We start from the raw sequence: 15,756 nt of genomic DNA, 5'->3' as shown, positions 1-15,756 counted from the left end.
CAGTCATCTCTATACCGCTATACGCATGCAGCATTATTAAAATTTGTTTCGAAAAGTTATGAAATATTTTACTAGTTCGAATTCATTTTAATATTTTTGTGTTAACTAATTGTAGTGGTATAAAATAGTGAAATTAGTAAATTTAGAGTTTTATAAAGTGTACGTGGGTGGATCAGTTGGATGACTCATCGATATTTTACCCCATTTGTATATGAGGTGGCGCATTTGTTTGAATTTAGTTTTATGTATAACTCGTAATTATTAATTAAAGATTTGTGAATTTTATTTCGAGGGTCTACGTACTGTAGGTCTGGATCTTGATGTACACAAACTTTTGGCTTTGTATAAGGTTTTGTAGTTTTCTACATGAGTTTTCACTTTCTTATATTTTAGTTACTAGTGCAACTTCCGATTGATTATAGAATAATTATACATGGTTTATAATTATTTAAAATTTAAAAAATTTGGTTTGCCTACTTGATTAGTCATAGACTGGTTTGAATTATGTAATGCCATGCTTCCTCCAACATTCACATCATCACATGGCACATTTAATAATAGATTTGAGATAAAATTATGTAGATGCTTAAAACGTGCTTACAAAAATATTCGTGATAGAACACCAAATGTGATAAATCAATTCATTATGCAAATATTACCAAATTCTAGTTTAATGTAGAGTTTTTTATCACACACTTTAGGGTAGGAAATATTAAAATGTGAAGTACAGTAGCAAAATGGATTACACGTAAGAACTCGAGATTTTGGATTTTGGCTATGTCGATGAGTTATTTATTTATAACATGGCAACACACCGAATATATTTCATTTTTTAAATCATAAGACAGACGACTACAAAGTTACACTGTTTTCTTTCTTTAATTCAATAATAGTAATGGAATCACATGGAAATTAAAGTGCAAATAATACGCTAATCTTGATGAAAAGTAATTTGGCACCATCTATTATAAAAAATGTGATGTGATGTGACATGACATGATATTAACAAGTTTGAATATATTCGATATTGATGATGTCGGCGGTTAATATTACTCCTAGTATGTGATGTTTTTCGCATGATTCATGGTAATATAAAGATTAGCTGTGCAAAATTTCTATTTAAGAATGTACAATTTGAATTATATGCGGTATTATTTTCTTTTTCTATAAAAATGCAAAACTCGTGTTAGGGATTTTTTTAATTACATAGGATAGAAAATCGTGATCATTCATCCAACTAATGCGACAATGATCTATACAAGTGCCACACATGACACATGCATATATAACTATGAACAAATGAATAAAATTAAGGGATAATTGCCATGAAATATGTGGACTTTTGGGATTTTTTTCTTTAATCTTGTGTGAAGTGAACTGAAGACTGAGTTTAAGGTTAAATTGTTAAACCACTTTCGAACCTTGCCAGTATGCGACCTGGCGGACCTACATACAAGGGGGAGGGGCTTTAGCCCCTAATGAATTCATTTTAAAAAAAATTTCTACTCTAAAGTTCTAAAATTTATTCATATTTTATACATATTATTATATAAAAGCCCCTATTAATAATCCAAACTACATAAAAATTTATTTTTAAGGTAAATTTTAAAAATTTAGCCCCTGCTCACGTTTATTTCTGCGTCCGCCGACGACATGATGTTTGATTATTTTTACTTTCAAACTTTGATACTTTTGATTAATTTCAACAATAGTTGTTGCTGGAGCCCTTAATTTGACAAAATCGGTATTGGACTTTAACAACTAATAGGTTATACTCCTATAGAATATACTTATATCTGATAAAATCGGTATTGCACTGTTCATTTAACGTCGCCTACTATTTGTGTTGCGACGTCGACTAAATTTGTACCTAGTACACTATTTCCGTTTGGGCTTTCCACCTATTTTATCATTTAATAGTCGACTAAGTTTGTACTGCACTATTTCCGTGTGGGCTTTCCTCCAATTTTATAACATTTGATAGTCGACTAAATTTGTTTTTAATACTCCCTCCATCCTCGATTAAGAGGCACACTTTTTTATTTCGAACAGTCCTCAATTAAGAGTCACACTTCCTATTTACTACTCCCTCCTCCCTCCGTTCCATAGTAATAGAGTCATTTTACCATTTTGGTACGTTCCATAGTAATAGAGTCATTTCTCTTTTTAGTAAAAGTCAACACATTTTTCCACACCTACTTACTCTCTCTTACTTTTTTCTCTCTTCATCTCTCTACCTTTTTCATTTTCCACTTTATTCTCCTTTTACTTAACTCACCTAACACAATTTTTCTTAATCTCCGTGCCAAAAAGAAATGCCTTCATTACTATGAACGGAGGGAGTACTATATTTGGACATAAAAAAATGTCATTACCTAACTCCCTTTATTACACAAAATGTCATTACCTAACTCCATTTATTACACCAAATGCCATGACCTAAGGAATTTATTACACAAAAAAAGTCAAAGAGGTCTCACATTCCACTACCTAACTCCATTTATTACACACTCAAACACTTCTTTAAAACCCGTGCCCAGTCAAAGTGTGACTCTTAATCATGGACGAAGGGAGTATCTACGATTCGTTTCAATATCCCCCGTTAATGATCCAGTCTCACTTTTAGTAAGTAGTACAGTATTTCATTAACTCATTTTTCACTCACATTTTATTATAAAATAAATATATAAAAATGAGACTCATATTCTATTAATATTTTCAACGTACATACTTTCTTTTACATTTTTTAAAACTTGTGTCAGAATAATTATTGGAGAACATATGGGTAATAAAGTTAGAGACTATACGAGGTTATGGTCCTCAAATATAACATATAAGGATATCAATAGAATCTCATTCCTATTGACCAGATGCAGGAAAAAATAAAATATTCACCTTTCTCCCTAGAAATGTTGACACTTGGAAAACGATTTTCTAAATTCATTAGGAACATCAAGAATCCAAATCCCAGTACTTTTTCGCTTTATTATCAATCATATTCAACACGTACGATTTATGCCAATCATCAGTTACATATATTTCCTATATATCATACGTATGAAAATTATTTATATTTATGTGTATATAATTAATAGGGATGTATTCACATCCCAACGCTAAATATTTGTAAAACATAAAACAGTTCCTACTCCATTAGATTTTGTCATCCAACAGTCCCTTGTTTGACATATGGAATTTAATTAAATACTTGAAAAAATTAAAAAGGGTAGATATGGGAGTTCAATTCATGGTCGGTTATTTGCTTCCATAATTTTCTCCTTCAATAGTTGGAAGTTATATTATTTAATTTATTTTCCTTAATTAAATCTACATCACGCAGAATTTGATTCTCTCTTTAATGGTAGGACGATTTTTCTTCAATTCACAGTATGTTTTTTATCTAAAGATTTGTATTTGAAGATTCAATATTACCATCAGTTTTCTTGGAAATTAGTGTCAATTTCTTTATATCATCTGGTGTTGTCAATGATGGAAGAAGGAAATTTATTTTATTTTTAGGATCTGTGAATCGAAAGAAATTTCATAGGATTGTTGTGAGTTGAACGCCAGAAAGTTGCAAGTACGCAATGTACGAATTTATGTGTGTAATGTAATTTACGTTATATGTGTAATGCAACAAACAAATCATAGTAATGTACGAAAATTGGCGTTTAATGTACATGCGTGATACTAAATGATGTACATGTGTAAGGATTGGATGTTTGGCGGAAGTTGAATCCATACCCTTTGGGTTTAGCCGTGGGGCTAGGTTGTAGTACCGACTCACAAACAAAGTCATCGCCAATGGCAGGGAGTTAGGATCATTACCCTAGGGTTTAGCAATCCATAGGGCTGGGGCATATTACCAACACATGCATAAAATTTCAATTTCTAATGTGTAGTTTGGATTTTATACAAGAAATAATGTACGAATACAGTCTTATAATGTACATGCCTAACATTATTAATGAGTTTTAGTACATTATTCACTAGGAATGACTACATTAGTTATGTATTTTATGTACTTCATTCGTTTAGGCAGTGAATGACTACATTATTTACTATTGAATGGTTACATTATTTATGAGTTTTGCGTACATTATTTATAAGTGAATGACTACATTAGTTATGACTTGTATATACCTCTTCCAATTACTCTATTACAATGGTATATTACCATGTCATGGTGCGTTACATTATTATTCCCTATATGTACATTACCAACATACTTAATAAATAATGTACGTTTTACATTAAGTAATGTAATGTTGGGATCCTCTTTGTCCACATTATTAGATCCTAAATGTACATTATTTGATATATAAATATTACAGTATTTAGATGTAAATGTACATTGTTTTCAAAAACTAAGTTACAAAGCATCCATCATTTTCTTTTTTCATCATGTTACAACAAACCAAAAAAAAAAAAAAAAAATCCAATACAATCGGACTTCTCACTGTCATTGAATTCGACTCGCGCCCTCTTTGTACGTATTCATAAACAGTTACATTGATTAGCTAAAATGTTATATTACTAGTTACTACATATTTACATTACCACCAATAACAAATAATAATGTAACACATCAGTGCGAAAGAATATAAATATTTGATGCCACAATGTGTAAATATTGGGTAAATAATGTAGCATATTAGTATGAATTAATGTAACTCAAACTAGAAAAACACATATTAATGTAACAAATTACAAGGAATAATTTAATATATGTTGCATCAATGGACTTCTGTAATCTATACCACACTTAAATTTTCAATTTTTCAGGTAAATAATGTACATCCAGGATTATATAATGTATCACTTCTCAGCAACATAATGAACACCTATGTTTCATACTGAAATAATGTACTGATAAAACACCTTAATGTAGCATTTTTCAATGTTCTAACAGAACCCCTTAATGTAACACTTCTCAGCAACATAACAGAACCCCTTAATTACTAACAAAACAACTTAACTGAACAGAAAAAATGTGCAATCACAGCAGCAATTAATATACAGATTTGGTCTAAAATAATGTACATATATAAATGAATAATGTAATAAAATATGATGTATCAGAATCCAGTAATGTACTAATCTATCTAAATGATCTAACAGAAACTGATGTTCTTAAATCATGTACAAATATGCATGCATAATGTAGCAATAGTTTATAAGGTAATGTACAGAACTGTATGGACAATGTACGGGCACAAATGTAAACAACAAAATCAATTACTTGTTGATTGGCTAGCCTTCCTCCTCGAAGTGGCTTGTCAATAATATTCAAAAAAAAAAATCCAGATATTGGAATCGATAAAGAGCATAAAACCAAATATCAATAATGAACAGAAATATAAACAATTGGAATCGTTAATCACCAAAAACCAAAAAACCAAACAAGAAACCCAAACAATTTCCCCCTAAACACAAACCTAGAATTGAAATCGGTAATCAACATAAAACCAAATATCAGTAATGAACAGAAACATAAATAATTGGAATTAGTAATCACCAAAAACCAAAACAATGACTAATGAACGTAAATCCATTTCAAAAACCAAACAAATTATTTTCGAAAATTACCTGAAATTGAGAGTCTATTGTTCACTGATGCGAAAATCACTGAAATCGATCATCTAATGTTGAAAAGTTTGTCGTACGTTGGAATAATATACAATTTATGTCTTGTTGATTGCGAAAAACGGGAGTGATTTCGTTTTTTGGTGAGCTTTTGCGGTGGCTAGGGTTTAGGAAGAGGATTGAATTGGGGGAAGAGAGAGTAAATGAAAGTTGAATTGACGGAGAGAGAGTGGGTTGTGAATCATCGCTGATAATTATACCGCTGAAATCTCGGACATTCAGTTTTGAAACTGCTACATATTTTTTTCTGATACCAATTTTGCCCCGATAATGTACGAAAATAGCCAAATAATGTAGCTCGGCTGCTTTAAATCACATTCATCAAATCCATCTATCCTATGGTTGTGATTTGTTTTGTGTATAAGGCTAAAGGGGTGTAAGGACCTTAATGCACCCTTGTAATTAATATGTATTTCAATTCATAATTTTTAATAATCGTAGAATTTTCTAATTTAAATCCACTTTTATATATCACAAATCACATCAAATGAGAGTTTACACTCAAACTACACTTTGAAAGTATAAGTTTCATGAGAAAAATTAAGATAAGAATTTTCTTAGATTTGCAGATGATAGGCATAAGGTGAAGGAAAAAGATGAGATGAAGAGAGAAAGTGACATGGGGTGCTATACATTTCGTGGTTATAAAAAATAATTTTAGTAATTTAATTTGGAGACTAAGGATAAATCTTACATTCATTATTTGCATATATTTTTTTAATTATAAGAGTACTAACTAGTGTGTACATTGAGTAATTAAGGGATATGTTAAATCGAATTTGGCAAAAACTGATTCGTCCATTACTATGAAGCACTATAATAACCCAGTTACAATAGCAGGCCCAAATAATTTATGGCAACGACGTCGTACGGGGTCATTGAATTGCTTTCTTGAGAGGAAAGACAGCTTGAGAAAAGTGCGATTTCAACCCTCAGCATAATCTCACTCGCCCTGCCCTCTCTCTTTCTACGATTGATTGTTCGTGATAGTTGATTCGAGGTCACGATGCCAAAGCAGCAAGCAAATTGGTCTCCCTACGACAACAATGGAGGGTATTGTAAACCCTATGTGGATATTTTTTCATAAGCAAAGTGAATGCCGGTTCCGAATTCTAACTGCTGAAGTGTTTGGATGTTGTGTGTTTTCTATGCAGGACCTGTGTCGCGATTGCCGGAGCTGATTACTGTGTGATTGCGGCCGATACTAGAATGTCCACCGGCTACAGTATCCTTACCCGCGATTACTCCAAAATTATTCAGCTGTAAATCCTTTTGATTCATACTGTGTTCTCTTCTGACCGCTAAGTTGCTTTTGATGTTTCCCCATTGGTAATCTGAATTAGGTATAATGTACTCACATTTGTTATGTGTTAAATGAACGGGCAACATATAACTGTGAAACAATTTTGTAACCAGCTTTTCTTGTGATCTAGAGGTGTGCCTTTATATTTTTCATTCGAGAGAATCAAGTGGGAAATAATGAAAAGAAAAAGAACTTTTTTATCCCCCATTTGAGTGAATGTGTTGATTTTTTTTTTGTGAATAGAACATAACACTGGGTGGCCAAAAACGATTTGATTTATTTTCTCTTGATTCACTGTATCATCCTCTGGCAAGTCAGCTCTTAGAAATGAGAATTTGGGCTTGCCAAACTAATTTATTAGAAAATGGAAAGTTTACGAGCTAAGTTGTTAGTATCTTCTATCTTTCAGGTAGATTTACATAGATGGTTCGATTTTTTGACACCTAGTTCTATTGATTGAAGTATTTGCGTCTTGGAGAATAAACATGTGCTTGATATAAATCATTATTTCTCTTTAGCTATTAAAATTTTGATATCTTTTGCTGAACTTGCGTGAGTTCTATTAGAATTAGCTTTTTAATGCAACATGGAGGTGTCTCGTTATTGATTGTTAAACAATCTGAAAAGATTGTGCATGTTATATCCCTCTATTGTAAAAGTGGTCTCTCATCGCTATTTCCATTGCTTCATGAAATCCACCTCTATTTAATCTTCATATGCCTAGAACCTTCCCTTGGGAAAATTAGCCTTTCTCTTTTTTCTTCTGGAATTTTGATTGGCCACGCATAGCCCATTGATTTCTCTTAGTAATGCCTATTGTGTATACTGATTGATTTCTTGTTAAATTACTATTGTATATCTTTTCACTCATATCATGTGTAATAAGATTTTTTTGGTTCATTTTACCATGTAGAGCGGACAAATCTGTGATGGCCTCCTCAGGTTTTCAGGCTGATGTAAGAGCACTGCAAAAGGTCTTAGCAGCTAGACACTTGGTGAGTTGCTGAAACATACCGTATACAGGCTATTAATGTTTTTTTAAAGTATTTACATCTTTTCTTGCTGAATATGTTTGTATCAGCTGCAGGGGCTTGGTAATATACCTCTATGTTGCCAGCATTCTATGCCAATAGTTCTTTTCTGTTTCTTTTTCTTTTTCGCTTTTGGGTTATTCTGATGGTATAATTATGTAACATCCAACAATATAGATGACTCTGAGATTAGGTTATGATTCTTAAGTTGGACCAGGTAAGCATGTTCTGCTCGATAGACTTTACAAATATATTAACATCCACCAATAATAGATGACTCTTAAAAATATGTTTTGGACAGCTTTCGTATTAATGGTTCTTTAATTTGGCTCGCACAAGCAAAAAAGTTATCATTTCTTTTTTCCTTTGGTGTAGCTTTATCAACACCAGCACAACAAGCAAATGAGCTGCCCTGCAATGGCTCAGTTGCTTTCAAATACCCTCTACTTCAAGCGTTTCTTCCCATACTATTCTTTTAATGTCTTGGGGGGCCTTGACAGTGAGGGTAAGTGCAAAGGTTACTTTAGTTTGATTTATCCCAAATCTTTTCTGTTAGTTTGTTGATCTTTTCCTACATTCTGAAATTATCAAAGGAAAGGGCTGTGTCTTTACATATGATGCTGTTGGATCTTACGAACGAGTGGGATACAGTGCCCAAGGTTCTGGTGCAACTCTTATCACACCCTTCTTGGACAACCAACTGAAATCTCCAAGTCCACTTTTGTTGCCTGCTAAGGTTTGCATTCGAATTTCCGTGTGACTCATTTCTGGCCTCACCTTGAATGTCTGAATGAACGATGATAACTGCAGGACGCAGTGACTCCACTTTCAGAGATCGAAGCCATCGACTTGGTCAAAACCTGTTTTGCATCAGCAACCGAAAGAGATATATATACAGTAAGTTTGTGTTCACCCAAGCCTTCCAGTTAGTAAGATCAAGTGTAATGATTTAGCTTTGGCTCTATCGGTTTTTTAAAGTTCTCTGGGGGTTCTTCTCTATGAATGTTGCGTTTTACTTGTGCCCTATAACATACTCCCTCCATCCCTTGCTAAGAGAGTCGTTTCTTCTCGGCACGGGATTTAAGAAAATGAGGTTTTGTTAGTAAAGTGGAGAGTGAATAAGGTAAGAGAGGGAATAAAGTAGAGAGGAAAAAGTAAGAGAGAGAGAGAGAATGCCAAAAAAAGAAATAACTCGCTTATTATAGGATGACCCAAAAAGGAATATGAATCACTTAGCAAGGGAAGGAGAGAGTAATTTAGGTTTAAGGTGGTAACTAACGTATGATTTGATCAGTGGGTAATAAGCCTTTTATGTTATGACATCATAAGATAATCTATCGTAACTTGCTCACTGTCATGTTGAGAGATTGACCAAATTTGCCATAAATTTTCGTTATTAACTAGGGTCCTGACCATTCTTATCTAAAGATTCAAGGATCAATCATCTTAGATATTTGAAGGATCAACTGTCACTGGGGACCATTCTTATTTCCTCGACCTTTTGATGATTGCAGGGAGACAAAGTGGAGATGCTCGTATTGAATGCTAGTGGTATCCGTCGAGAGTTCATGGAACTCAGGAAAGATTAGATCCATCCCTGTTTGTTGTGCTCCAGCTTTCCCAGAAACCAGAGATGGATAGTGTCCGAGGATGTGCACTTACTCGACACACAATTTTGCTGGGGCACCATCAGTTTCCTCATTTCACTACCAATCACATGGATTCTCTGCTTGTATTTGGATCTTAGTTTGTGGCAAATGTATGGATCGTGGGTTGGTAACTATAATAGTTCTGGAAGAATTTTAATTATATGAAACTTAAATGAAACCAGTTTGTTTGAAACGTGGATATTTCTTTACATTCTCTCTATAACTGAGTTTAGCTATTGGCTACTAGACGATAAATAGGTCTAATATTCTACTAATTCATTTCACACATTTTACTATAGGAGTATATAAAAGTGTAGTTCACATTCCACCCACATTTTTAACTCGTTTCTCCTAATTTTGGACGGAATGGTATATGAGTATACTAGTTTCCAAGAAATAAATAGGAGAAAATGAGGTGATAAATTAAAAATGTTTTTTGATGAGCTCCCTTCTTCAAAGGAAAAGCGACTCATTCATCTTAAAAAGGTAAATATAGTGAATTCCAAGAAAATAAGATAATCAAAAAAATGTACTGTAACTATCATACTGCTGTTAGTACTTTTTATATGGATACTAGATGAGGGGCATGTTAGGGTGCCACCACCACTTAAAATAACACACTATATCACCATTCTTAGCCAATCATTTGTACACGTGGATGAATAATAAGCTGCCACGTGACAATTTTTTTTTTTTTTTTAAATCTGAAAAAGACGGCCAGCAATTCGTTGCTCTTTATCCAGCAATTTTTCTTATCCAGCAATATCCGACACATTATACAAGCAATCTATAGATTGTTGTGTAATGTTTGTAATATTGCTGTGTAGCGTTTATAATATTGTTGTATAAGTGGTGTCACGGTGTCACTTTAAGAGGGGTTGTCATTTTAACACAAACCTACTAGATAAACATGCATCTTTAAAATTTTAAAAAAAAAGTATAATACCATTTCAAATACTTTTTTTTCTCTTAGATAATGATTTTGCACGAGCTTATGTAAATATAAATATTATTATAGTTACTTCTCCATTAATCTTTTTCCTTTGAGGTGAGATACTCTTATTAGAGCATTTACAAATTACAATGGGAGAAAAGAAGGGAGGCGCGAGTCCCCATTGTGGGGTCGGGGACTGATAGAACCTGAAGTTCGATCAAGGGAATTGAGCACCTGTTTGTGATGAGAAACACTAAGAACGATAAACCTAGCGGAGGCTAGGGTTGAGAGGATTATGGTTTCGAGGAAAAGAATTTTATTTCTTATTTCTCGATGATTTTTGACTCTCTAATGAACTCTTTATATATAGAGTTCGGACCCTGCTTGATTCGACTTACGATTCGGGAAAGAATCAAGAAGAAAACCCGAAAAGATTTAATTAATCTAAACTAAGCAATTGTTCCAAAAATAAGGAAAGCAAAACTAAATAAACAAAAAGATACGATCCCAATAAATCCTAATTCTAATAGGTGACGAAGTCTTTAAACTTTAAGGGTCGAGACGCATTCCGTCTGGGTTTGTCCTTCCGTGCTTGTGCTCGACTCGTTCTCTCTCTGCGTCTTCCCTTGTCGGTTGCTCTGCATCTTCATTGGCGTGGCTTGCTGGTGAGCCTCCGCCTTGGCCAACGGTTGGATCCCTATCAACTCCCCCCCGGTTAACAACCGACTTGTCCTCAAGTCGGAGTGTAGGAAAATGCCGAAGTAGTTGGTCTTTTGGAACCCACGAAGGCGTAGAGGTATCCGATGACCAATGCGTCAGCCACTGGCACTGAGGCAAATCGTCGACTAGGACTGTCCTCTCCGCTGAGGCCGAGACCGGGGCATCGATCGGATGGCTCTGATGGAAGTCGGTCGGCAACTGATGATGCGCAGTGTCGGACAACGGAGGCACGAATGGCTTTAAAAGAGAGACGTGAAAAACGTCGTGGATACGACTCTCAAGAGGGAGCTGCAGGCGGTACGCCACCTTACCAATTCGTTCAATGATCGTGAAAGGGCCATAGTAACGACGACTGAGCTTAGCCGAAACTGGTCGTCCCACTGAAACTTGGCGGTATGGCTGTAAACGGAGCAAGACTTGATTCCCCACATTGAACTCCACATGGCGCCGGTGTTTATTTGCCGCGGCCACCATACGCAGCTGCGCCCGAGCTAAATTCGCCTTTAACTCACGCAGAAGAGCAGTGCGTTCCCCCAAGTTCGCACGGACTTCCGCATTCTCTGCTGGACCAGGCGGTGACCCAAAAATGTTTGGGGGGTCTCTCCCGTAAAGTGCTCTAAAAGGAGACATCCCAATGCTCACATTCTCACTACAATTCATTGTCAACTCCGCCCATGGCAAAAATTCAAACCACTTTCGCGGCTGTTCATATGTAAAGGCGCGAAGATATTGTTCGAGAGCACGATTAGTTACCTCTGATTGACCATCAGTCTGCGGGTGATAGGCGGTCGTAAATTGGAGCTTCGTCCCACTCAACGTCAATAACTCCTTCCAAAATTCGCTCATGAAAATGGTATCCCTGTCCGAAAGTAGTTTGTCAGGGAACCCATGCAATTTTACCACGGTATTAACAAAAAGTTGTGCCACTTTTGGCGCATCAAAACTGGTCGGAAGGGCGCCAAAATGCGCGTACTTAGATAAGCGGTCTACGACCACCATAACAGCGGTGTAGCCATGCGACGGGGGAAGTCCCACAATAAAATCCATTGAGGCCGCAGCCCAAACGGAATCCGGGATTGGGAGCGGCTGTATCAGTCCCGACGGGCGATCAGTGATGTACTTGGTTGCTTGACAAACCGTACAAGCTGCCACGTAGCGTCGAATGTCAGCTCTCATTCCCGGCCAATAAAACGAGGAAGCCACTCGAGCAAAAGTTCTTTTCTCTCCCGGATGACCTGCGGACTTTGCTCCGTGACACTCCGCCAGAATGTCCATGCGTACCGCGGAATCGCGGCTAAGGTAAAGGCGGTGCTTGAAAAACAGGAGGCCATCTGCAGTTGCCACGTGGGGGGGGGGGTGAGCCTGCTGAAACTGCTTCGTGGAGGCTCAACAAATCAGCCAGCCGAGAATTTTCATTTCTAATAGTCTCCAAAATCGCCGGGAAGGGGCGGGCGAATAATGTGAGCAGGTTGGCCTCAGAGGCCAGCGGATCGGGATCGCGCCGAGACAAGGCATCGGCCACACGATTCGAGGCGCCCGATTTGTACTCAATCCGAAACTTGAACCCCATCAACTTACGGATGTAGAACTGCTGATCCGGTGTCTGCACGATTTGCGAAAGTAACTCCTTCAAACTGCGCTGATCGCTCCGGATGATAAACTCGCGGCCCAATAAGTATTGTCGCCATTTCTGAACCGACTCGACAATCGCGTACAACTCTTTATGATAGGTTGACGCTACGCGACGTCGCGGTCCCAGCTTCTTGCTAAAATATGCCAAAGGATGCTCCTTTTGCAGCAACACTGCCCCGATGCCGAAATCAGAGGCGTCCGTTTCAACAATGAAGGTGGCATCAAAGTCCGGCAAGTGGAGCACCGGAGCCTAAGTCATAGCTTTCTTGAGTGCCGAAAAACTCGTCTCTGCCGTTGGAGACCATAAAAACGCCTCTTTCTTTAACAAGTCGGTGAGGGGGGCCGCAATGATCGAGTAATTCTTAACGAAGCGGCGATAGTATCCGGTGAGTCCAAGAAATCCCCTCAATTGTTTTACTGATTTCGGGGTCGGCCACGCTGTCATGGCCTCTATTTTTCCGGGGTCAGCACGCAATTCTCCTACTGAAATAATATGGCCCAAATAATCAATAGTATCCACCCCAAAAGCACACTTAGAGAGTTTGATGAAGAAGCGGTTCTCAAGCAGGATGCCCAGAACCTTCTCAAGATGGCCAACATGATCTTTCATAGTCTTGCTGTACACCAGTATATCATCGAAAAAGACGATTACAAAAGTGCGGAGGAAAGGGCGAAATATGCTATTCATTGCCGCCTGAAAGGTAGATGGGGCATTTGTCAAGCCGAAGGGCATCACCAAGAATTCAAAGTGCCCATCGTGCGTGCGAAACGCCGTCTTATGAATATCTGCTACGTTCATGCGGATCTGATGGTATCCCGAACGTAAATCCAGCTTTGAAAATACACGAGCTTTATTCAGTTCATCGAATAGTTCATCAGCCGTAGGTATTGGAAATTGATCCGGGGTGGTGGCAGCGTTTAATGCTCTGTAGTCGACACAAAATCTGAAAGACCCGTCTTTCTTACGGACCAACAAAACGGGCGACGAGAAAGGACTAGTACTCGGCTAAATAACGCCCTGCTGTAGCATATCCTTCACCTGCCGCTCGATTTCTGTCTTCTGGAAATAAGGGTATCGGTATGGCCGAACATTAATTAGGCGAGTCCCGGCAGGCAGATGGATCTTATGGTCCCACATTCGTGGCGGTGGTAACTGGTCGGGAACAGCAAATACTCCGCCAAAAGACCCCAAAACCGCCGCGAGCTGAGGGTGCGGCTGTAGAGGTTTCTGTGCCGGTGAGAACTGATCGATGTCCGGAGGTGTCTGGATTACTTCGAACAACTCACACCCCTGGTCGGATCCGATGAGGGAAAATAAACCGTTGTACGAGATCTGCCGTGGGCGCGCATCCTCGCCCCGTAATACGATCGGTCTGCTCCCCCAATTAAATTTCCATAGTCTGATCTCTGAAATCAAAGGATACTTTCCCCAGGTCCTGTAGTCATTGAACACCCAATATCACATCGGGGCCCTCCACCTGTAAAATAAATAGATCGATGTCGAAATCGTGGCCATGCAAGGATATAGGAGTTTTCAAGCAAGCATATTTGCAGCGCATAGAAGCGCCATTCCCAACAAAAACTCGAAACGGAGCAATAGATTGGATCGGGAGACTTAGCTGTTCAGCGATGGTGGGCTTGATGAAGTTATGGGTACTGCCACCATCAATCAGTACGGACACCTCAGAATCCCGAATTCGGCCCAGTAAATGAAGAGAGCGCGGGCGTACTTTCGGTCCAATGGCATTGATGCAGGATACGTCCCCAGTAATGGCCATGTTCTCCCCATCGTCGTCGTTATCAGAGGCCTGATCATCGACGAGTGAGTCATCCTCATCGTCGGCCCCGATGAGAACATAAAACTTATTGCTGCAGACGTGCTCCGGTGTATGTTTCTCCGGGCAATACCAGCAAAGCCCCAGGCGGGTCCGTTTGGCCCTCACAGCCGCTGAAATCCGTACCACCGGAATGTTCGGTCGCAGGTTCGGGTTCTGATTTTGCCGAGGCTGAGGTTGTGTGTTGAGAGCCTGTTGTTGGGGTTGTCGTGGCCGGTTATCCCTCTCAGTCCAGTTGTTCCTGTGGTTGGTCGGTTTAGGAGCCGACAGTTTATGGCAAGCTGCTGAACGCTGGGCTAACGCGAAGGTCTCTTCCAAAGACTCTGGTCGGGACGTAAGCAATTCGTGTTTCATCGGGTCTTGTAAACCCGCGATGAAGAGGGAGATCAATGTTGGTTCACCTACATCGGTGGTTTTCTGCATGAGTTCCTCAAAGGCTGACTGGTAGGCCTCCATCGTAGATGTCTGGCGTAATTCGGCCAGGCACCCTACATGATCTACGTATAAATCTGGGTCGAAACGTTGCTTGATGGCCAGCAAAAATTGTTCCCACGACTTAGTCTTGCAATTATCCTCCCAATAAGTCAACCAACTGCTCGCCGGGTGATCGAACAGATAGGCCGATAGGTGTAATCGATCCTTGAGAGGCGTGTAATGATAATTGTAGTAACGTTGAATACTACGGATCCACTCCGCAGCATGCTCACCGTTGAACCGCGGTGCCACCGGTGTAACGCGCTTAATGGGTTCCACCTCGACACCCTCCGGCGCCTGCACGACGGACGGAGGAAGCCGCCAACACTTAGCGGTTGGGCGTGGTCTCGCCGGGTCCGGTGGCCTGTTATGGAGACTAGCGTCGATCAGCAGCGAAAGACTCTCCTCAATCTTACGGTTCGTCGACTCTTGGCGCCGTGTGAACGCCTCAAAATCGAACTGGTTGGACGACATCTTCTTGTCGAAGTTGGCATAACGGATCTTCATATCGAACAACTGCTCCGTCAGTTCC

At 38.5% G+C, this 15,756-nt stretch overlaps 1 protein-coding gene across 1 annotated transcript; it reads left to right on the top strand.

The window, feature by feature from the left end:
- Positions 1-6,508: 6,508 nt before the first annotated feature.
- LOC125218236 (proteasome subunit beta type-1) lies at positions 6,509-9,822 on the top strand. The gene is made up of 7 exons (XM_048119871.1): positions 6,509-6,699; positions 6,801-6,908; positions 7,863-7,944; positions 8,356-8,485; positions 8,574-8,716; positions 8,791-8,877; positions 9,495-9,822. The coding sequence occupies exons 1-7, from the start codon at positions 6,653-6,655 to the stop codon at positions 9,567-9,569; spliced, it is 672 nt and encodes a 223-aa protein (XP_047975828.1). The 5' UTR covers positions 6,509-6,652; the 3' UTR covers positions 9,570-9,822.
- The last annotated feature ends 5,934 nt before the right edge of the window (positions 9,823-15,756 follow it).

Source organism: Salvia hispanica, chromosome 4 (genome assembly GCF_023119035.1).
Source record: "Salvia hispanica cultivar TCC Black 2014 chromosome 4, UniMelb_Shisp_WGS_1.0, whole genome shotgun sequence".
Lineage (NCBI taxonomy): Eukaryota > Viridiplantae > Streptophyta > Magnoliopsida > Lamiales > Lamiaceae > Salvia > Salvia hispanica.
Note: the sequence above shows the minus strand (reverse complement) of the source record. Positions and strands in the feature narration are given on the sequence as shown.